We start from the raw sequence: 24877 nt of genomic DNA, 5'->3' as shown, positions 1-24877 counted from the left end.
TGAATCCTGGTATACGGTTTGACATCATTGGTTTTATGCTCTGAAATGTAGCAGAAACTTATCACAGGATTGAGCTAGCGCAACAAATCCTCGAGCGATAATAATGATGACAATGATGTTGGCAGCATTAACGGTCTGAAGCAAACACTGATTTACGCAGACATGATGTTCAGAAAGGTGATCGCACCTTTGAACTCGTTCAAAACTGCACCTATCTGGAATTAAAAATTAACAGCGACAACAACATAGATGTTGAGTTACGTTGCTTGAGTTGAGTTGAGATGAGTTGAGATGTTGAGCTTTGTTTAAAAATGAGGAATTGTGATCCCGTATACGTGGTAGGACGATTGAGGTGCTACTGCGAGCTACAAGATGAGCAGAACGAGTTGTACGATGATCGTTACATCGCACAGTGGATTAAACTTGCCAGAAACAATTTTCCAGGGGGCTTGTTATAGAGCCTTAGAGAATATTAAAGTCTTTATGACAGAGGAGACGTGTTATGCCTACGTTCGCATGGATATTATTCGGAACACCCGGGATATTGGATTGATAGACGACGGTGGTAGACTCTAAGTGGATTCGAGGATTTCTTCCGTGAATAAGTAGGTGAGTAAGTCAATAAAAGCAAGTAAACAGCGAGAGTTTCACATCAAGGTTAAGAAATGAATATTGCACGTCTATAACGCGCATAGCAGTTTGCCAACCGAAAAACGAGGAATTCAACCCCGGTTTTCTACGTTGGGAATCCTTTGCAACTGAAGCAGTCTATGGGGGGCCAGAACGATGGAATGGAAACAAGATCAAAGGAGGACAACAACCTCCCGCCAGTCTACAGCGTGATCCGACAACCCTAGCTATTTGGACAGTGACGAAAGCTATGACAGTGGCCGTCTTCAACTCGCCTGGGATCGTGACAATGACAATGAAACCCGATCGGGGCCAACTCGTCCTAAAACGATGCTTAAGCTATGATGCATGATTCATTCTCAAGATCATTTCATGCCAGTTTCCCAGCAAGGAACGTAAACCGGAGCAGATGGAGATACATTGTTGCAACACGGAGGCAGGGCGCGTTTTAGCAGGGCCAAGCTGGAGATGGCAGTGGCGCTATTTCAAAAGAGTAGTTGTTTTACTATACTTTCCGAACATTCATGTTACGAATAAAAAATAGGTAGACCCTTGGAATTCGTAGTCATTTTGTGCTTCATCAATATCTTGGTCGGAAGCGTTCTTCACCTAACTACGATTATTATTTTTGTGAATAGAATTTTATAATTTATATTATTTAACCACATATAAGAAGACGTAGCACATAATAATAAATTCAATTAAATCAATTAAGAATTAAACATCCAACATGCATCACTGCGTTAATAATCGTTTCCATCCTTAATATGCGCTTCTCTAGAATTGTGATCAATTACTACAATTGCAGTCTGCTACAGGTGTCTGCTTACGTTAACTGCCTTTTGTGAGGTGATAAAACTTTCAATCCAGGTGCAGGCGTAGGCAGGCAGGCAGGCAAACCCACGGGTATTCACGATAAGGCTTACCATAATTAAATCATTTCCTCAATAATGTAATGAAATTCTCTTCCACTTCATAGCGACCGACGCATTGCGTGCAACGGACGGTTGATGTAGGCTCAAAGGCGTACCTGGCAAGCAGGTGAGCTATTTCGAATAATACCGAGACCGTGTGAGAGTGGGTTGATTTACCTTGAGAAATCATTTCGCCTAAAGTGCTCCGTAGGATGCAATAGTTCCGGTGTGTCTTGACGTTGGCAGCTAAGGCGAATGAGTGTGGGTTCGCGGGTATGGTTTTACCAACGGAGCGAAACCCACCTCGTGCGTCGTGCGTTTACATCATGCACGTAAGCATTCCGTTGTACGGTGGTGAAGTGATGAAGAATGTTTCGAGCAGGGTGATATTTGATGCACTCGGTGCGAGGTACCACGATAAATATTCCATTTCCCAAGAAGGATAAATAAAAATTAAAACAAAAACTGCAAAAGAAAATCCTACGTGCATTCCCACCTCCGGGTTTTCAAACTTCATCAACCTTCCCGGTACATTTTCGCCTCAAGTACACAGCTGGCAGTGGTTCGTGACGCAATAAAAAAAAACCGGGACAAAAAAAAAAAAACGGGTTGAAAATAAAATGCACTTACCTGGCCGGTGGGTCGGCGAAAATGTGGCACGGAATTTCCACATTCTCGTTCCGGGACGCGCCAATTAGTATGGCATTCCGGTTCGCTCCTCCGGACGGTTCGCTCCCATTGCCGGGCACGCTTCCAACCAGCTTTTCCGTGGCACAGACGGGAACATCTGTAATAAGAGTGCAGCAACCGTAACGCAGCACGGGTGGCACGAGGCGAGACGAGGGAGGAGAGTCCGTTAATTACTTTCATCAACACGCGTCTCGTATCGTACACGTGGTTTTGCGTCCCTGGCATGTGGATACATACACACACACACATACACCCACACACACATGCAACCCGTTTCCCAACACCCCAAAGTGCATTGGCAGCGATTAAAGGACCCAAAAAACCTTTCACTCTGTTGCTTTGTGCTCCCGCTTCCCGAGCTCCATGATGTTGGGAGGACTCACATCGGGGTCAGTTATGAACCGCAATGAAATCAAAAAATCATTTCAGCTGTACCTGTGATTGTGGCTGTTGGAAGTGTGGGAGCTCGAGGTTGGGCAGCTGGAGGACCTCAAATAAATCGGTTCTCTAGGGCGTATCGATGCACACGGATGTGACCCAGTGTGCTCGCACTACGTAGATGTTGTGTTTGTCACATTTTCACCACGGCATGTTTTTGGAAGCGACGACTGTTTGAAATACGTGTGTGAATTAGGGTGTGTTTTTTGGTCTACTCAACACATTAAATGAACGTTCTGTTGGTGGCAACTTCAACGCAAGCAACTTTCAACATTCAACAGTGAGTGTGCGACTGTGTATGGGACGAAAGCACTGTTAGACATGAGGACAAAATGTGGATCTCGTAATGGGGAATGTGAGTTTTTTGCTGTCTTGCTGCAAGATAAGGTGATTATGAATCCTTGATAGTGGGAAAGCCATGATGACTGCTAATGGACGAGTCGTTGAAACGTGACATGCGATTAGCATCGGGCAAAAAGGTGGCAAACATCTCTAGGGGCGTCTAGGGAATGAGCGCAACATTAAGACACTGTTTTAAAACGCAATGGTATGCATTGTTGAGAGCCGCCATGAGTTTTGTCCATAGATAGTAGAGACGCATTGTTTTGAAGCGTTCCAATGCTTTTTTTTGAGTTACTCTCAAAGCTTCATGAGGATTGCTGAAATGTTTTTGGCATATTTTTATTAAAACTTCCGGTTCCAATTAACAATAACAGAAAAACTTCAGGAGATGGTTAAAAGTGGTGTTCGAGTAATTTAAAAAAGGACGAAATTACATAATTTACAGTTTCAATGTGATTTTTAGAAGGCAGAAAATGTATGCTTGTAGCATAACTTCGCTCAAGTATTTAGAAAACTGTAATTAAGCTTATGCGCAACTAACTGTGCAAACCCAAGATGAAAAGAAAACAAGTATTTTCAAACAAATATTTTAGGTCAAAATAAGCTGGGAAACCGTAAAAAAGTTGCGAAACAAAGCTCAAAATATACAGGAAAAAAAAACTGCGCAGCTTAGCCTAACATGTATGGAAAAGTGTAAAAAATAATACTCGGGAGATCAAACATATTGAATCATCGAGAATAAGCCATGGAAATGCGTCAAAAATCGTCAGAATATCATGTATTAAAATTTTGTTTCCAGCAATATTCCCAGGCCATCCTAACGGAATAACAAAACAAAATGTTTTTAATATACAGTACTTTCAAAGTTATTGGATGTAAGTTTTTTTCAGAACAGATGTTTCATTTGAAGCCAGGTGTATTTTTTAACAAATTGCAGAGTCATTTATTAATTTCTATTTCCGATTGTTTGCAAACCCATTGAATAATAATTCACTAATAAAATTATATTTTTATGTTGGGAAATTTATGAAACATTCCAAAAACATAATTTTTTTGTTGTTATTTATGCATTGAGTAAGTTTCTCAATCGCAAAAAAAAATGATTTAACTCCTTTCAATTTATAGAATGAGCGATGATGAGCGTTTTGAATTGACAGATATTATAGACTTAATTATTGATGAAAGGTTGGAAAATCTGTCACGTTTACACGAATAGATTTCATGTTTATGTTGCCTCAGGATTCGTGGTAACAAAACGATACTTAGTATTTCCTGATCGATTTTATATTTGTAATGCTTTCATGCAAAATACGCCGTAAAGTATGCAATTTGCTTTTCGTTTGGATACAGGAAACATGTCGCTAATACGAATTCGTAGTATTTATTCAATAACGAATTCAATATTCTGGTCATGTATGGTGCCATTGCTGCAAACAAGCAGCTTGATAAACAAAATGGCCAGGCCGTTCCTTGAGAAATGGAAAAAAAAATAGCTGGATCTTCATCGAAACAAAGACAAAACAAGCGATAGTTTGAAGCATTTCTTTTCAGGTTTAAGTTCAACAATGTTTTACCTTCCTGGGAAAGATGGCAACCTATGTTACCTACACTCTTGAAATAAAGGAATAATATTCTTCTTTAACAATAAAAAATTGGAGTTTATTTATCTATACAGTCCTAGTTCTTCTAGTACGATCTCGAGGTGGTAGAGGAGTTCTGCTACCTTGGTACGATCATAACTTCGGAAAACAACGTAAGTAGCGAAATCTGAAGGCGCATTGTTCAGGGGAATCGTGCCTACTACGGACTCCACAAACTCCTGCGATCCAGAAGACTCCAACAACACACGAAATGCACGATTTACTGCACCTTGATACGTCCGGTAGTCCTCTACGGGTTTGAGTCATGGACAATGCTAACGGAAAACGCCAATGCTCTCGCCATTTGCAAGCGGCGGGTGCTAAGGATTACCTTTGAATGAACCACGAGTTTGTTGAGCTGTTTAGCAGTACTGATATCCTGATGGTAGGGACAGCCGGAAGGATACGTTGGCTGGGGCACGTGATGAGGATGCCAGACTTATGCCCCACCAAGAAGGTGTTCGTCAGCGACTCGTTGGGTGGATCAAATGGAGTCTAACCTGTCGGAGATCGGATGCAGCCGTGGATGGAGGACTGCAGCCCTAGACCGAGTTTCCTGGAAACTAATTGGAGACCTGGCCATGTCGACACGACGTGCTCACTCCTTAGCAGGCCAAGAAAAAGAAGTAATTGGATAGTCATTCCTCACTACGAGGGGACGGTCAGTATGGGATTTGAACCCCGGTCTTGCCGTGTAAAGAATGGCTGTCGGCTCACCACCGCCTGGTTAATTTATTATTGGTCCGTGGTTTGATTCCTAGAATCATAGCTCGAATACTCGAAATGTTTGCTACATCAAAATGCAGAATAATGTATGATCTGAATAACAAAAATATTCAAAACATTTCCTAAAAAATCCGCAGCTTAATTTACCTCTCAATTCATAGTTCAATCAATAATTTTGCTGATAAAATGAAAAAAGGTGTACTGCTATCTAATCCGAATGAGTAGTAACTTGTTACAAAATTCCATCCTTTATCATTTCAATTCAACAGTACAAATAAATCGTCTGCTCATTAGGCTTCACCAGCATACCGGACCGGATTCTCCGAACTATTAACTATGACTGTGAGGCAGCAGATACACGCATACACAAAACAGACCCACCTACACACGCATGCATCATGTTTAATCATCATAACGACCGCATTGCAATTGTTTCTCGTTTCGAACCCCTAGAACCCCGAAATTGGGCAGCATGTTTCATATGTGGCCAACTAATCGCGGAATTAGTTCCCGTTTGGTGAGGTGATTGGTTAGGCTTCCGGTTCCGACTTGCGTCCCTGTGCCACCTTTTGGTCCTGGTACTTCCACAAAAAATAAAACACCAAACGAAAGAAAGGCATTGGCATACAGAAACACGCACACCTGGAACCGGATGCGATTGTTCGTTTTCATCTGTAAGCCAATATATTGGTTGCGAAAGCCGTTTATCGGAATGAAAATTTGGTTTTCATGGTTAGGTGGTTTTAGCGAGGGGAGGGTCACGCGAGCGAGAGCCGGTAAAACTCCAATTCTCACTCGAGTGTGAGTGTGTGTATGTGTGTTGGTGTGTGTATCCTGTCTAATAACGCGCCTACCAACCGACGCCATGGTGGCAATTATTTTGTTTCATTTTTAACTGTTTAGCCGTTCGTGCCGTGATGCAGCCCGGGCCCGTGTTTGGTGCAGCTAAACACGCAACAGTGCGGGGTTTGGCCGGATTCGGTCACGTAAGCCCTCTAAATGTGCGCCAACCCATAAATGACAATATTGCGAAAGCGCATTTTGCAATAATCTGATTACGGGCGGCCACCTTTTCCCCGGCCAAACGGGATGGCGCACATATTTCAATAATATGCTAAATATAATTAATCGAAACGATTCCCGGCTCCATTCCCTATGGTTAGGGAAGAATGGTTAGGGAGATGGGCGGGTGGAGCGTGTGTTTTTTTTCTTTTCAAAACGATTCCTTTCTCCAAACCAACACGGTGCCGGGGTTGGGCTTGGTGGACCATGCCTTTGCCGATGGAATTAACGTATTCAAGTGGTCACTTCATCACTTTTGATAGAATAAATCGTTGCCTAGGATATAATTTGCATATTTAGCGTGGTACGGCTTACAGAACGCCCCGCGCAGGGAATTAAGTTTCATATGACTTTGTAGCAAACAGTATTGATCAACATGAAAAAATAGAAAATGGGAAGAAAAAATCTGTTGCAGCGCTTCAAAGCGCTTTGTTCGGAAAGCGTTAACTTTTAGCTAAGTAGGCAAGAGCTCACACAAAGCTTTTTTCGCTACGGACAATTTTGGTCTTCCGATTCGATTCCAGTGCATGTACCAAACCTGTAACCAAATACTATTCCAAAGCAAGCTAGTAGGTTGGTTGAAGGCGGGAAAATCGAAAATAATCGGATTGTATGATTAAAGGTAGATCTTTTCGGGAAATGATTTTAATTAATTTAATTTCCTATCATTTTCGTGCTGGGATGTTTCTAGGGCTTTTGATGAGTTAATTGGCGTAGGTCTAATTGTTTGCATTACTACACTCGAGCAGTAAAATTAGCTTTTGTACGCCTCACCGGTATAAATGGAACAAGCTATACATAGCGTTATTTCCCTTTGTTTTTTTTTTTGTAAACATGCACCTAAAGAGGAAAAATTGTAATTCAACGATGAACAGGTAGGTTGTATGCCGTGGGCAGAAGGGACCATGCAAGGGTAAAAGCTAGTGCTTTTTTTGTTGTGCATGGTAATGAACTTTCGTTACTAGCTGCAATCTGTTAGAATGTAAAATTTCTCTTTATACATATTAATCTTTGCTGGTGGTAGTTCACCATTGTAGAGATTTCGTTGTATGCGCCGGAAGGTATGCAATGTTATTTTGAGGAAATTTATTTATTCGATAGGGTTTCGGGTGTTTTTGGTGGTCGTTGGCTTGGCTGGGACCCTAAAAAATACCTTATCAAAGCTTGAATGTGAATAATATAGACAAAAACATTTATGATTTCAAACCATTAGTTGTAGAGAGCCACACAAAAATATAGCAAAAAAGTACAATTGGTTTCTATGCAGTTGTCAATGAAAAACTGTTTTAGGCATTTGAATGATTATTTCTAAAAATAAGAAGTACATCGAAAATATACGACAGTACTCTTATCTGTGATGGCTTCTTCATAAGGCAAGACAGCAGTTTAATTCCCATCTGGACCGTTCAATAAGTCTAGTAAGCCAATCCATGGCTGGCATGATGTAGTAAGCTAATGCGTTTACCTAAGAAATATTCTTATCGATAGTAAACATTACGGTTCTCCGAATGCTGTTAAGAGTCAGGACTTCCTCACCATTAAAAATCATTGAACTGCCTGGCTCAATGTTCGATAAGGCGAATAGGATCTCGCTAATTTGGGTCCCTTCTCATTGTGGAATTCCCGGCAATGAGTAGGCAGACTCACTGGCCAAAACAGGCGTCAAAGAAGGCGCTTTTTACGACCGATCTATCTCGGCCCAAGAGTTCCTTCGTTTTCCACAGCAACTTTTCCTGTCTCGCTGGCAGAGCATGTGGGAGGCGGATGAACTCGGGCGTTTTCTCTTCTCGATCTCTCCGTACTTGCGGAAGTCGCTTTCGCTGCTGCGGGATAGAGCTTGTCGATCATCCTTTGATTGGACGTTGACTAGATTGAGCTTGGAATGTCATTGCTGGAATGCACTGGAGAGCACTGTACGCAGACAAATAAATGTTCATGCTGTCTTAACGATGTTTATTTGTTTGTTACAGTCGAGACCAAACCACAAAGGTCAACAAAAGAGCGGCCGCATCACCACTATAGCCGGAATTCGGAAGCAACCAACCACCATCATCACAATAGTCACAGCAATAGTCCCGGACCATCAAAACCCACAACATCCACCACTACATCATCATCATCATCATCATCATCATCATCATCATCATCATCATCATCATCATCATCACCATCACCATCACCATCCACAACCGAGTATGCCCGGGATAAGGGAAAGAATAAGGAGCAAATGCCTTATCAATATGTGAAAATCTATTCAATGCAAGCGGTGTTGACAATAAGGCACTGGACCGTAATAATCAATTGTAAATAAATAAAGTAAAAATAAGTATGGTAACATTATGGTCTTTCTGACTTTGTTATTATCTAATTTCATCCTTTTTGATTCGATGTAAGTAAATTATCACATACGATTGCATATTATCAGGTGTTAAGAATCACCCGATGGCATGCAGAATCATGCCGAATATTTCACACTTTTTCACTGTTTGGTTTTTAAATATTTAAAATATTTAAATACGTAGTTGGGGAATTCATTCTAATCCTCTATTGTATTCCAACTCGTTTGTTGTGAATTGTGGAATGGAACTTTACCAATGCAGATGAATTTGTTTTAAAAAACGTATTTTTACAGATCTGCAACTTTTCTTGGGCCAATGATCGTTCGTTTGATGATTTGATTAACATCTCGATACATAATGTTTGAAATGAGTTTAAAATATGAAACAAATATCAACACACTCATCGAGGAATTTTATATTTCATTCTATGACCTTTTTTGTAAGAAGTAAAGCAGGTTTTTTGTAACAAGTAATGCAGAAAAAGCTTATGATTAAATTCATATAAATAATAAACAATGCTTAATATTGTATTTATCCCTTCCATTGATTGCCATTATTTGCTTGAACGTTTTGTTGTAAATTAAAGGTTAATTTACTACCACAAAACCAACTTTCAAACCTCAATGAAGTTAATTGATGAGATGAAATTCTTGATGATTCTTCAATAATAATAGGAATCATACTTCAAGTACACTCGAGCACCACACTATAGTATAGTATTGTGCCAAATATTTATACTTTTCGAAAGCACACTCTGTCCGTAACGTAGTCCATCTAAATGGAAATACTGTGCAAAGTGTACTTCAAATATGATCGACAAAATAATTACCTGCCGTGTACTACTTGGTATCATCCATATGAAACATTCATAACATTTTTGATGGAGCGAACGCATGGGACACGAACCGTACCGGAATGAATAGCCAAATATTTACGCTACTCAAGGGCTCCTGTGTTTAGGTTGTGATGCATTATGATGCATACTGTTGGGAGGCAGTGGAAAAAAGTAGCTCCGAACTTAAAGGAAAGCAAGCATGCGAATCACAGTGGCTCATAGACACACACTGCATTTGACTGCATGATCGATCAGTGTGCAAAACAGGACGTATGCGTCTGTATGTGTGGAAATTGGTGGCATCTGGTTGCTGTGAAATTTTGCTCCACAAAAAGCCACATAAACTGTGGCGCGTAGTTCAGAACCATGACGCGTCATATTAGTTCGGCAACATTTGGGGGGACAACCCCCTTCTAAAAAGCCGACGGCCATCATCATTGCAGCAAAACAGCATCTCAAACAACCGGAACAGGTCCATCGTTGACCATACATATTTGCCCGGTACGTGTGTATGTGTGTGTATGTCAGAATTTCGACGTACTGCAGCAGCCGGCATCATGAGCCAGCTTTGCAACATGCAAAAGGGAAGAAGAAAACAGCGCCAAAATCGGGGTGTTAACGAAAATTCCCGCAGGGAAATGATCCGCTTTCTGTTGCTGTTGCTTCACTCGAAGGCCGCTTTCCCGGTGAGGTGTAACATCACCCAAACATTCGAGCATGAAAATCGCATAAGCTCACATCGCTTGATTAGGACACCTCAAACTCCGCGAACCATTCCCGTACGGCGAAGCGTGTCACAGATTGTGCGAGTTTACGCAATTTGTTGCACTTTGTTGCCCTGCAAAACGGTGGTGAGAAAAACAGCATTCGGTCAAATTAGGTGTGCCGACACAGCCGGGTATATTTGTTACCAGGCGGCATTCTTCACCACACTTGCAATAAAGGCGAGGACCATCCCTCCAACGGGGTGACTTCATGCAGAGGTCACCGGCAGAGCATTTTCTAAGCACGAAATGGCACGGAATACGTACCAACCACGATGCCGCAGTCGTTTCTATCTTGACAAATAATTTTATCGTACGTTTGGTGCGGATCAAGTCAAGTTTACTGCGTGAGGGACAGAAATGAGGGGCCACGAAGCACTGGAGGAAGGGAGCCTGCGGTAGGCTTATGGCTACTGTCAAGAGGATAATGAACGGAAAATGGTCTGAGCGAGAGGTGTTTGTTTTCCACGACTCATCCACGACACACCAAACACACCGTAGGTCATCTCTAGGGATTTTTTTACCTTCTTCATCTAACCTCCGCTGGCATCCCTTCCTTTTCCCCAGCCCCACCAGCAGGAATGGTTTTTCCAACCAGCGTGCGAATGGCGAATGAAGCTTTACACTGCAACTTCCTGCCTCTCAGATGCATAATTAGTTTCATTATAAATCCGCAGCGCAAATTATATGTTCTGCGAGGCGTTTTTCCTCAACCCCTTTTTTCCAACCACATTGGCAGTGGTTGGTGTTGTAATTGGGATGGAAATACTTGCTCGGGGGTCCTGAACCGTAACCGACGTGGTAAACATTCGTGCGCGTACACACACACATACATACACCGTTTGCCAGTGTAAACGTATGGTAGAATCATATTTCCAAACCATGTTGGTAGTGTCTTTGGCGCTTTGGCGGAAGAACGGTGGCCACGAAAACGCTTATCACCCAATGGCCAGGGAAGCATTGCTAATGAATTAGTTATGGTATGGCGCGTTTTGGGGATGCTTGAAATGTTTTGTGACCGTTTTTAGCCGTTTCGGTGAGCTTATAATGGGGGTTTGCTGTTTGAGAAAGGGACGAGGGACGAATGTTGACGAATGTAAGCGATTTGAATGTACACACACAGACATTTTTGGTTTGTTTGTGGTATGAATGATTGTTTTTTTTTTGTTGCCATTACATCTTAAGCATTCCAGGAAAGGAGCACTGTTGCGGGTGAACTCGGATAACAAAAATCGTAACGGAAATATTTTTTGGAAGTCTTAACTTAGAGTATTTCCATGGAATGTTATAGAATGAGCGTAGGACTTATTACAGATGCTATTCATTTGGAATAATGATTAAAGAGAAATTTATATTTTTCGTAGATAAAAATTGCCAATTAGCATCGATTGGTGAATAAACAATGCATGTTCCGTATTGAGCTGGATTCTTAATGACTGTATAGATAGCAAGTATTACGAAAAGTTGTTGAAATTAATTGACTTGATCAGCTAAGTATTTCGTGCAAATGCATTTGAAAGTTACTGGAAGGCTCAAGAAGGCCGTAGTACAATATTTTATGTGCAGTACTGTGAGTTTCTAGACACCGTTCTTCTTCTTCTTCTTGGCTTTACGACCTCTAAGGTCATGCCAGCCATTGAAATGGCTAACCAGACTGCCGATACCACGTAGTTGATTAGTCAATCCACACTACGGGGGGACGGGACACCGACGAGACACCGTTAAGAATATGAAATATCAATCCGAACAAACAATATAAGCCACATTTCTTATGTATCTAACTTATTGTGACCAAACTAATCGTGGTTGGACACATGGACAACTGTTTGGTTTAATAATATGTGCCTGTGCGGACACGGTCGAACAACATTCTCTAGATAAAGCATCGGTAAGCAATTGTGCGATTGAAAATACACAAAAACCTAAAAAAAAGGTTAGATGCTATCAAACACCAATATGCTTTCAAATTGCATACTGAAGGGCGCTTTTTACTGATTCTTTTACCATAAAACATATTCTACTTAAAAGTCATCCTCTGATGCTTATCAACCCTTTGAAGCCATTTAATAATTGCTCAAAAATAAAACTGCAACTCTTGCCTTCCAACCGACCAAAGGATGAACCGGTGCGTGTATCAGCACGAATCGGCTCGAATCAGCTCGAAACCCCGAGAGCCCTCCCAAGAGTATCGTTGGGTGTCCACCGCAAATTTCCGGCCTGCCCCAGGTTAAGTGTTTGGGAAGCGGCAATTAAATGTAATTTCATTTCTATCAACTATCAATTTCCGCCACCGGAGGCAAACGGAATCGGTCAGCCAGAAACGGCCAACCATCGGGCGACCGATTAAAGGGGCCGTGGGATACCCCCTGTGCAGTCCCTGGTACAGAACTACGGCGAGCTATGGAGGTGATGTGATACAGAGGTTGAAATCGGTCCGGCATGCCGCAACCGCTGAAAAGGGTCTCCGTGATTGAGAAAAATCCATCAACTATCAATTTCCGGTGAGATTTACCACCCCGGAGACCATATTAAGGATGTGGAACGGGAGTCGGTAGGTTAACGGGGTAAGTGGAATAGTTTGCGGTCAGTCCGGACGGGCGGTCAAGATGCGATTCGCAACGGTTGGTCGGACGAAACAACGCTGGTGCAGGAAACGGATGCTACAGCAACCAAAACGTCTTAAACTTCACACTTACGCTTCACTCGCAGGTACTGCTGATCGCTGACGGTTTCCCCCTCGGCGTTGATTGCACTGCAAGCGTAATATCCGGCCGATTGTTTCGTCACTTTCTGCAGCACGAGGCTCTGGCCGCTTTGGATGATGCGCGCGGAACCGTTGTACTGTAGCAGGATATCCTGTCGGGGAGTTGGAGAGAGAGAGATAGTGGTCGAACGGTGAGCGGATTACAAGCGCTGGTGTTGATTGAAGGATGTAATTTAATTTGATTTAAAAGGAGAGAGCATATAGCGATGAGTTATGATCTACGCGATCATCATACAAAGTATTTAATACAGCAAAAAAACTTTTCCGTTTACAAAGATCCCAATTGTCACATTTGTTTTTGTTTGTTAAATCACTTGTTTTATAAATTTTGATTTTTATAAATTTAATGTGACATGCTCGGAAAAAGTATTGAAAAAAAATTAAAGGAAAAAATCATTTAAAAAATCGCTCTACTAAAACCGTTTAAAGAACATTTGTTGGAAGTATCTGTTATTCTAATAGAATATTTAAGCAGCTTACAAGACATCACAATAAATTAAACTCAAAATTCCATAATTTAAAGAGGTTCGATACTAACAGAAATCCTGTGAAATGTGGAAAATGTGGATGAAATATTTGTCTACTTTATTATCCTAAAACCTTGTGGGCGTTTGTTAAACAACGGCGCAAGTTCGTCTCCATTCCTTCCGCCATTTCCCTCGGCGACGTCTCAGCTGTTATTAGTTTGCAGAGTATTTCGCCGGTAGCTTCTCTGTCCGATCGAATGTTCCTACTACAGTTAGCTTCTACAATTCGGAGAATTCACACATCATCCTTTCCTCTATAATAACGTACTCGACCTAGTTTTGGTCAACCGTGTTTCAATGGTAAGGGATTCAAGTTTATGTCTCACCTTTACGCCGTAGTTTCCTGGAAAACCCTTCGTACTTTAAGACATATAGTCCGTGAGATATCCAATCCCTTATGTTTGATAGCTCTCTGCTATTCGCTGGTCAGATCTTTGCTAGAATATTGCTCTGTAATCTGGTGACCCTCGGCTCGAGTCCATACTGAAGGCATCGAGCGAGTGCAGAGGTCGTTCACCAGGTTTGCTGTACGCAGAGTTCTTGTTGGTCCCTGTTTCACTATGCCTGACTATCAATCTAGGTGTCATCTGCTTGAATTCGAAACTCTTGAGACTCTCCGCTTCCATTCCTAAGTCCATTTCATTGCTTCCTTGTTATATGATCAAATTGAAGCTCCGTCACTATCCTACGCGATCCTTTTTTATGTTCCCAACCGTCCTCCCTCAATCATTCATAGACGTCGTACCGCAGTTGGTCGCAATGATCCTCTGCTCCGTGCTTTGTCTTCTTTAAACTCCCTGTCTCACCTGTTTGATTTCTATCTTATTCCCTTTAATCCCTAACCCTAAATTTTAAAACACCATAGTGATCATATGTTTGTTTCTAATGTTAAGTTAGAATTTAAATAGGTATGTTGAGCTACTATGCAGATTTTTATAAAAAATGAAATGAAATGAAACGACTGCTCCGTACCAATTATAGCAAACAATATTAGGCTATATTTTTTCCACGACCATGAGTCCATCAATAAATGTATTAGCAGAAGTCGTAAAGATCCACAGTACTATATTAAGCAATTATAACTTTAGCAGTGAAATTGCATTTGCAAATAATACAGCCAGACCAAGGCTTTCAATACGTGCTGACACCACGTAGTTGAATAATTAGTCCTTACTACGGGAGAACGGTCCGAATGGGATATGAACTTTCGCCCTGCCATGTGAAGACCGGTGCCACTGTACGCTGTACTACTGAGCCACTCCTTGAGAGATAGCAAAACTAAAAATTCTACATTTAACCGTACAAGGTTACTACACCCAACAGTTAAAAACTTTGCCTCAGAATCAACATAATGAATGAATAGTGAAATAAATCTTTTACTGTTGTCAGAAAGGTTGTTGTGATAGCACTTATTTTCCGTATTCTAAGACTTTCTTAGAAATTATATATTTACTATCTTCTACTGTCACTTGCAATGCATTCTGGTATAAACTATAATAATTGGAAAAAAATACGAAACTAAATGTTTCTATTTAACACCACAATCGCTATTTGTTTATGATATTTAATCAGCGAAAGGTTTAATCAAACGTTTCTTCCGTGCTACACTCAACATCACCAAAAGTACTCCCATTAATACAGGCACATCTTCCAGCACTTAAATTCGATAACATACTGACATAGACAAATAGCCTTGATCCAATCGGCTAGCCGCACACCAGCCGTGAGATGAACTCACATCATACCAAATAGTGCTACTTATCATGCTGAAAAGCTCGAAAGTTTCTCCGTATCAACCGTCGACGGAATCGGAGTTGGGTTGCTCCCATCACCGATCGAACGATGCTAATGGCACACAATCAGCTGATTGATCGATCGAATAGGGTTACGTACGAGAGGTGGATGAGTTTGACACCTTCTCCTGTGTCACCACGCCACCCTACCGTCTCCTTCTTGTCCCTGTCCCACTACTTACGTTGTGGAACCAGTGCAGCTTCTTCCAGTCGGGATTCGCCCGTACGTGACACTCGAAGTACACGTCGTCACCTTCCTTGATATCGTCAACGACCAGCGTCGGTCCCAGCTGGATGGTAACCATCGGCGGATCTGCAGAGCATGAGTGATCCATTAGCAGGCGTACAGAGATATTTGAGTGTATGGGGGTGTGTGTACGAGAGCTGTGTGTTTGCCGCATACTTACAGACAACATTCATCTTCCAGTCCGTCTCGAGAAACAGCCCGTTCACGTTGGGGTTTTCCGCCCGACAGGTAAGCGTCTTGCCGTCATCCTCCGTGGTCGGCGCAAAGCTGAGCGTGGACGTGGTGGTGTTGTGGTCGAGAATTTCGTCCTTGGTGCGACGCATCTGCCGCTTGCCCTTGTACCAGGTGATGATGGCGTTCGGCCGTGAGCCCATGCTCTGGCAGACGATTTCGTAGCGCTTGTCCGCTACCAGCGTGTTCGGTGGATTGATCACCTTTATCGTCAGTGGTTTCACTGCATAATGGTTCGAGAAGAGGGTAAGTAAATGCCGGCTCATACCCGGTAGAGACACATGCACACTGGCGGGACTCATGCTCCGTGAATGGGAAGGATGTGTTGTGAGATGAAATTTTATATCCTTCAATTTTCTGTTCGTGTTGCTTGCGGACGGACATTCCCGGGCACCCTGAACGGACTGTCGTGTACCGTTTCTAAAGAGCGCATTTAGGAAAGGCTTGAAATTTCTAACAATGTACCCAGGGAACGTACTTGCCCAAGGTACGAGGTACGGGTTGCCCGGGGTGGTTTGCAAATATTTTTACAATAAATATCACCCGTTCCGCAGTGCGAGTACTTACGGTGCATGTCCAGCACGTAGCTCGTCTCCTTTGGCTCGACCAGCTTCGTGTTCATCGTCTGGCAGGTGAAGATGGCATTCAGATCGCTGCGCTGTATCGTCGGCCAGAGCAGCCGGTTCTCGATGACATCACCCGAGTTTTGCTCGTACTGATCGTCCACGATTACGCCGTTGATAAGCCACCGCACCTCGGGCTGTGGTCGTCCTGTGCAAAAAAGAAGGACGGAAGTTCCATGGATGAAACCATCGGCGGAGGTTAGGGTTTGGGGTTTGAAATAAATGTTCCGGGGTCGGTTGGGAAATGAGCCAGCAACAAAGTTGGTAAATGGAATTAAAAAAAACAGCGACTACAGCGCTTTCCAGCGGTGTGAGGTGTGGAAACAAGCAAGACCTGAGAAATGAGATGAGAGTGTATGTATTTTCTCGCCAACGAGTACCATCCGCATCTCGACAATAAACCTCTTACAATGGAGTAACCTACTAACAGTTTTTGCTGTTGTTGGTGTTTTTTACTTTGCTTCGTGATATTCTATCCCTATGCAAACCGTCTGCTTGTACTAATTATACCGTCACTTGTCATGTACAGCGTAGAGTTGAGTGTTTTTTTTTTATTCAAGCGGATTCGTTGAGCTTCTGGTATTGTTTTTTTGAGATTCATTCATGTACGTTAGAGTTTTAAAAATCAACTGTATAAGAGGATTCTTCTTATAAAACAAAAGCTTGGAGTAGAGTAAAATAGTTGTTGTAAAATACAAACCATTTACGTATAAATGGGAAGCAATCTTAACTATATTTAAAATGACTAAAAGAATTTTAATAAGAGTGATTACGGCAGAAGAAAACAATTATATTTAGTAGGAGTAGGATAGTACGATTTTTTAACATTTCAAAACTGGATTAAATTCATTTTAATCTGCATCGCAAACAAGGTGCGTTAATTTGTCTTGAAAAACGCCATAAATGGTAAATAGGTTTATATTAAATTGCAGTTTAACATACTTTATTATCGCTTCAATCACTTCGGAAAGTATATTTTTTGCAGATATTGTATTGTTTTACTTTAAAATAATTTTGCAATGAAGTTGTTTTATTTTTTGTTCTATTTTTGCAGCTGTAAAGTCTATGTTTTACAAAATGTCATACAAAAAACCGCATATTTTCACACGATTCTGTTAAGTACTGGGCGCCTCCATCTTGAAACAAAACGTTACGCAATTTTTTCAAAATTCTTTTAATAAAAAAAAATTTAAATTTAAATTTACGATATTCCTACAATTATATGCCCTACATGGAGATTCGATTCATTGGGATTTTATATAATTTTTTGGATGTTTTTTTTGTATCATCTGATAAATGTAAAAATACCATTTATTATCGTTATTTCTGTTAAGTACTGGGCGTCTCCATGGTTCAGAGTAAATTCAAAAATTTACCACATCACCTACAAACAAATGACCTTAATAGTATTTATTAGAAAAAAAAGTGAATGAATATGAGCTTGAACAGCCGTTATTCCATATCGCTTATCATAAAAATTACTTATCATAAACAACTGGATATATCCTATTTTTTAAAAATATTGTTATAATTACTTGGCAGTAAATAACGGCTTGCATGACCGGACTTTATATTGCACTTTAACTTATTAAATCAAATTTCTTCTTTATCTTATTATAAGCATTTTTGTATCGTTTGGCTAATACTAAACGATGTAAGTTACGTTTGTCTTATTTATTTTCATATTAATCAAACTGAAACATACCATTTCCTGTCGAAAACATCAACCAGAAGCTTAACACAGTTTTAATACACTCTTCACCATCGGTATCGATATCATTCGTACGCAACTCTTTGCCTCGTACCGTCGCGCTGATAAGCTGTATTGAAATTAATTATGTACAGGCTACATCCGGCAGTGAAATCCATTAAGAATTCATCACACCCTCACCGACGTGTAAACGTGCGGGCTGTGCCCGTCCAAAGCGGCGCGAAATACGTACTCAAAACCCGAACTTTCTCGATCCGCGTCTGTCTGTCTGTCAATCATTCGAGCCGGCGGAAGGAAAAAAGGGGTTAGGGAAAAGACTGGGATGGTAACTGTCACACAACTCGGTGTATCCTGCAACAGTTCCCTCTCTATCTCTCTCTCTCTCTCTCATCCTTGTGTAAAGTTACACAAATCGAACTTACATCCGTGGTCCGTGGTGAACTGGCTCACCGGAAGTGCAGTCGAAAGCGCACCACGGAAGCCGCAAAAAACGGTACCGAAACTTATCCAATATCTGTGAACTTTTTAAATTAACTATCATTTCCCATCATATCCGCGGTTGGTAGCTAGCGGACCTTTCAGAAGAGGGCGAGAGAGAGAGAGAGCTCTTGCTCTCTGGATGTATTTTAGTTACATTTTTATTTAACTTCCAACACACTACACTCGTACAATCCCATGGTGGTAGAGTTGCGAAGGTGACACGCTCGGTAGGACATCAAATCGTCGTATAGCGATTGGCATCATCAGGCGAAAAGACCCAATATCGAGGTGGGTACGTCCATTTGACGTTTCAAACCGATTGCGTTCTCAAACGGCACCGACAAGTGGAGTAGTGGTGCTTCAGCAGAAACATCGACGCGTGTTGTCGGTTTAGTGTTTCCGGTGCGCTACAACTATGGGCGGTTGGAAAAGGATGCTGAGCCATCGGGTGGACGAGTGAAGGGGACAGTGGTAGTACGGCAGAAGTATATTTGATGTAGTCTTGTGATGATTATTAGCTTTTCCTTCCTTACGCTTTCGCTTCGCTACAACTTCCTTGATGAGTGGTGACGCTTGAAGCACAAAGTTAGCTTCCGGTTGGCAAGGGGAAACACACGAGCACGATGAAAGAGATGCTCCGGGAAAATAATGGAGGAAAAAAGAAGAAATGGAAAATTCCATCTCTAAGTGGAACTCTGGAACTGTAGTACGGTTTTAGCTGACTTCCGGGACTGGACGTTTGGAAACCGTGGAAACCCCGAGAAGGATGCATCTCAAGCGTAGCTAGCAGAGCAGCAGAGATATAGGGAGGTGCACTGCAATGTGTGGACAATGTTCCGAGCCTCAGATAGAGAGGCAAGATGATGTTTGCTCGTTTGTTTTTTGTTCCTAAAGCGAATCATCTTAAGGTGACTATTATGACAGGGTCTCTCTTTCCCGTGTACAATCACGAGCCCAGGTAGAATTTGATGAAGCGCACAAAAGAGCGTGGAAGGCGGACTTGAAACGACGCAAGGCCCTAGATCCTTGATTGAGGTTTGACGCATACAAAGGACGCCCGGTTGGTTGAATGTCGCCCTAGTCGTCGCCGTCGTCGTCGTCATCGCTGTGTACGTTACGGGAATGGTAGATATTTGCTTAATGGCTGGCGTAGCAAGAGACATCAACCGTGCGGCACGGTGTTAATGGATTTAAAGGACGCCTTGAAATGCTCGCTGTGAAAACTCCCGTTGCCGGACCGTCCATAGCCCGGGCTACCGGGAAGTTTGCTTCGGTCCGGAACCTTTACCTGGGGTTGAGGGTGAGTTTGACAGCTAATGACAAGCCGGCGACACCCGTGCTGATGGGGCTGAGGAGCGCAAAGCTGACTTACGACGAGATGTGTGAGCTTAGCCACCCGCTTGTAAGTGTATGTATGTGTGTGTGTGTGTCTACGTGTGATTGAACAAACTTACCACCAGAAACACGGCAGGTGATAACGACGTCATCGCCCTCCTCCTTCGGGCCCAGCTTCGTACCGTTGATGTGGCGACCCCAGCGATCCAGAACCACCGGTTGCTCGGGCAGCACTGTAAATAGATAATGAGGGCTTAGTGTCCGGGGCGGTAAGTAGTGTCTTAATCTGCTGGTAGTGCTAAGCGCCCGGGCTACTACGCACCCCGGGTCGGCCCAGTGGTCTGCTCATTATGCAACCGAGCGTTCAGGGGAAGATTTTTTGTTGTAGCTAAGTAATAGTATTCCTTGGAGGCGAGGAAAAGCTCTCACTCACCCCAGATCCATATTAGGAAGAAATGTTATGCTCAGGGAGTTTGCGTATAATTTTTATAAATTATAGATTTTTATAGAAGTAAGTGGGAGGTAAAAAAATAATTTCTACAGATTTTCGTCCTTCAGTGTTTAATATCTTATAACGAAATTTTTGGCTACATCCTTATAGGAATGCAAAAGTCACTTATTTAACGATCTCTTTCTCTTCTGAAACTTCATAGTTGGATATGACCATTGTACAAGTTTGTATAAATAAAATATGCTCGGATAAAAGGATCGATTGTGAGTGCTTTAAACTAAACGAATCAGTTACTGAAGGTATCATCTTGAGGAAAATTACTCATATTCTTTATTTACAACAAGCACTCGAGTACATGGGGACACATGGGATCATAAAAGTGTCCTGTTGTACATGTTTTATATCTTTCCAGTTAAATCACATAAATTCACAATATGTATGATTTGTGTTTAAGAAAAGTTACATAGTGTTTATCAGACAAAAGAATTAGTTTAAAAAATAAAAGATTCTTTATTCTTCAGAGTAAAAATCAACATCATCAATACTATTCACCAAAAAGTATGTAATTTGTGTAACTAATTGAACCGTTTGTTTTACGTTTGATAAGAAATTAGCAAAAAAAAAGCATGCTAGCCCTTTTACTAACAAAGTCAACAGGTTTAAGCACTTTTAAATTTAATCGGAATACGATAATAGTTTAATATGTAATTGAACATTTGTTAACTATCCAAATGTAAAAAAAAATACAATACAAACTACAATCCGCACGGAACACCTAGAGATTTGGTAGGTGTTGTTATCTCTAATCGTAATTACTACAACCAGCCAAAGTTACTACATATTCACTTCACACCGTCCTCATATTTCAATGCATACACGCGCACCTATGTTTGTGTACTTGTGTGTATAAGTGTCAAAGCGAGCTTTTCATCAAATTGAAACATCTCTCACCGGCAGAAGAGCCCTCCTGGGCCGGCACAGTGCGCAACGGCATTCAACTGATGATGGTAGGTGCGCACCGGTGTGCATCGTTAATAAGGAAGTTAGTGGAATGAATTTACGATTCATTTCATCTCAGTCGAGCTCATGAGTAGTCTGAAAGGGTTTCCAAGACATTACACCCCCCCCCCCCCCCCCCCACACACACAAACCGTCCATTTCCTGTCTACAGACGGTGCCAGTTGCCAGATGAAAGGAATTGCAAGCTGTTATCTGATGGTAGATGTGTGCGTATGAATGTGTGTGTGCGCACATTTCCCATTTATGTGTAAAGATACGTGTGGTAAGAGTGATGGAATTGCGTCACGAGACAACACACGGACACATAATGAGATGCTGTAGTCCCAAGTGCACGGGTGCGAGAGTCCCATTCGCGCCCTTTTGGTGCATTATTGCACATTAGCAGCCAATGACAAGTGATTGTCATGTTTTAAGTGCATCAATTACATCAAGTAGCTGCTTGGCTTGGGGGTTTGGCTGAGTGGTCTGGCTGGCTGAGCTGTCGAAGTGGAAACGGTCGCGAGTTGTGTTTGACTGACTGCGCTGAGCACGAGTTGACGCAGTGCCCGAGGGACAATCATGCATGAGCGCTTCATCGCGAGTTCGAGAGGGTGCAGCTTTTTTTTTTTAATTACAGACGCAAAGCACGTGAAGATGTACAGATGCTAACGGCTCTCGCGTTAATTTAAACAGAAGGACGTGCTATGCACTGCTAGTTACTTACCTATGACGGACAGGTTGTATCGATACGTTTGTGTTTGTATCGTTCGAAAGTCGATTCGACACCGGTACATGCCCTGATCGTGTCGCTTCAGGTTCTGCAAGCAGGGAAAGGAAGAGGGTTCAATTAGGTAGAGAACATGTCCATGATGTGTGTCGGAGAGGGTTTAAAACTCGATAACGAAATATCTTTCCGGCTGACATTTTGTCTTGATGTTATTTAGTGAGCTCGTGTAAAGAGGCAGAAGCAACCCTGCCAACTGACAACGAAGTGAAGCGAGATACATCATTAAAAATTTAAACTTTCTAAGCCACGGGAGACATTTTTCCCGGAACCGAAACAAAAACAGATCGTGAATAAATGATGCATTATTCTGTTACATGGCACCCATATCGATCCGGAGGAATTCGATGGATGGAAGATGTATTGATCCGAAAAATTGGAGATTACTGTGGAATTCACTGATGCTGATGCTTGCGGCACTTGTACACTAGACAGCGCATATTGATTATGCATAGTGTCGTACTTGTTTTGATCATTAAAAAAAAAGCTTCTGTACAAGAAACAGAATAGAACATGAATGATGAACTCAATTACACGGGTTGAAAGGCTTTGTAAACAATAATTGTTAAATATGTTTGAGGTGCCGCAAGATATGCAAACAATAGATATTTTCTGCACAATCGTGGTGGTCAATGTGTAAAATCTATTTGGTTTCATTTTTTATTTTATATGTTAGTATGACGGCTCTCCACCGTATTGTCAATTGGTTTCATTTTAATGAATATTTTTCAATTTATTTTGCATAACTCTAGACATTTATTCTTCCGAAAATTGTTTTCAATTTTCCGTTGTATCGAAAGCGTTACATTGAGGCCAATCGTGCTTAAAGGCTGAAGAGATATGCAGGCGTTCTGTGCAACCAAATTCACATTTTATAAAAATTGTTTTGAGCATGAAACAAAGGTTTTTTGTACATAATACAGTGAGTGGTTAAAAAAATCTTCTATGTTACACTAGGAATGATTGTGCAGACTTTTTTTTCCAATGTCACCTATTGGCTTCCGTTTAACTTGTCCATCAATTTCAGTTTTTTCAAAGTCAATTTAAGTGTTAGTCTTTTGAAGTTATTAAATAAATAAAAATGAAAAAGCACAGTAAAATAACTTTGAGATGGAAGTTCAAACCATTTTTCTAATTTTAAAATGAACCGAGTTATAACGAGTGTCATGTGCCGTGGACACTAAACGAATAGAGCTTTTCAAAATTTGACTATTTTGCAGAGCTTATGTTACTGAATGTGCTTATGTTACCGAACGTAGTTTGAAGAAGCGTTATCAATTAATTTTACAAAACTTATTTTAACAGTAAAAAAACGATTATTGCATACGTTGTAGGCGCAATTTGCATGAATTCACTAGGTCCGGAGATACAGCCTAATTCAAACTTTTTATAACATAGGCTAGATTAATTGGCTTTGTTACTTTTGTCGTGATTGAATGACTGTTTAATAGTAAATTGATTGCACTAGAAGATTTTTGTGCTATTTTCTTTTTAGTAGAATAGTAACAATTAGTGATTGGCGACATTCTAAAAATCAACCAAAAGTTTCATTAAACAGACAGTTTCAAACATTCACACTGTTCTGTCTGAAATTTCTGTGTAACTCGACAAAAGCTTTTATTTTTATTACACACGAATATATTTTCAATGAGGTGATGAACCAGATATTTAGATCGAAAAAAACCTGCACCTGCTGCATTTTTATCCTCGGATTCCGATTGAATACTGATTCCAATGTTTTCTGACAAAAATACCAGACGCAACTCATATGCCATTTTTATCTGCCTTTCCCAGTTCAAACTACACCCCCATTTCTTAACACTAGTACATACTAATTAACTCTAGTATGCGATGCCCATGAAAACTTCAACCAGCACCCTACTGCACAGGGGCAGCCCCTTGTTTGAAAGGAAGCACGTTACTAAAAATAGCTGATCATTATGGCAATTAGTGTTTTTTTTAATTTAATTAAGTACCAAAGCTTCACTTTACAAGCTCCAATCACCCGATGTTCGTAAGTGTGTGTGTGTGTGAGTGCGCGCTCGAGCGCGTCAAACTGACAGTACCAAGAAGTAAAACTAGTCTGTGCAGCACGCGAAAACGACTCATCATTTGACCATCGAATACTCGGACTAATTACGCACGTACCGAAACGCGAACATTCTCTTGCATGTTCAAAAACCTCCCTTCCAACCGGCTGTACCCTGGGCCTCTTCATCCCCATTAGGAATTTTCGCATTCCAACAAGAGCGCCAGCTACGGTGCTTAATGATTTTCGCTATACGCAATGCGAAGTGCCGGGAGTGAAATGAAAAAGGGGCAGAAAATGAAACAACCAAAAAATCACAACACAAACATAACCGTACCAACACATTCGTTACCTTCTCACCAAAAACAAAAAAAAAACAACAGCAAAAAAAAAAGGATAAGAGGGCGAAAAAAACGCCCGTTGAAATGAACTCAGTCACTTGGCAGATGGGTTACAACCGCAAACACGATTTTCTTTGGTTAAACATTGATTTTATTCCCCTCCCCATTTTTCAGTCCACTAC

At 41.4% G+C, this 24877-nt stretch overlaps 2 protein-coding genes across 2 annotated transcripts in view; both read right to left on the bottom strand.

Annotated features, from left to right (window-relative positions):
- Positions 1 to 24877, bottom strand: part of LOC126565133 (uncharacterized) — a 358067-nt gene that overhangs the window by 123481 nt on the left and 209709 nt on the right. The window lies entirely within an intron of this gene.
- Positions 1 to 24877, bottom strand: part of LOC126564067 (nephrin-like) — a 65024-nt gene that overhangs the window by 12874 nt on the left and 27273 nt on the right. Inside the window, exons 4-10 of the mRNA XM_050220980.1 lie at positions 22266 to 22359; positions 20211 to 20324; positions 16510 to 16713; positions 15872 to 16165; positions 15647 to 15777; positions 13077 to 13236; positions 2175 to 2331 (exon numbers count right to left, since the gene is read on the bottom strand). Coding sequence (XP_050076937.1) covers positions 2175 to 2331; positions 13077 to 13236; positions 15647 to 15777; positions 15872 to 16165; positions 16510 to 16713; positions 20211 to 20324; positions 22266 to 22359 — 1154 coding nt within the window. The remainder of the gene's footprint in view (positions 1 to 2174; positions 2332 to 13076; positions 13237 to 15646; positions 15778 to 15871; positions 16166 to 16509; positions 16714 to 20210; positions 20325 to 22265; positions 22360 to 24877) is intronic.

Source organism: Anopheles maculipalpis, chromosome 3RL (genome assembly GCF_943734695.1).
Source record: "Anopheles maculipalpis chromosome 3RL, idAnoMacuDA_375_x, whole genome shotgun sequence".
In the NCBI taxonomy this organism is placed as follows: domain Eukaryota; kingdom Metazoa; phylum Arthropoda; class Insecta; order Diptera; family Culicidae; genus Anopheles; species Anopheles maculipalpis.
The sequence above is the reverse complement of the archived record's forward strand: the minus strand, read 5'-3'. Positions and strand labels throughout refer to the sequence as shown.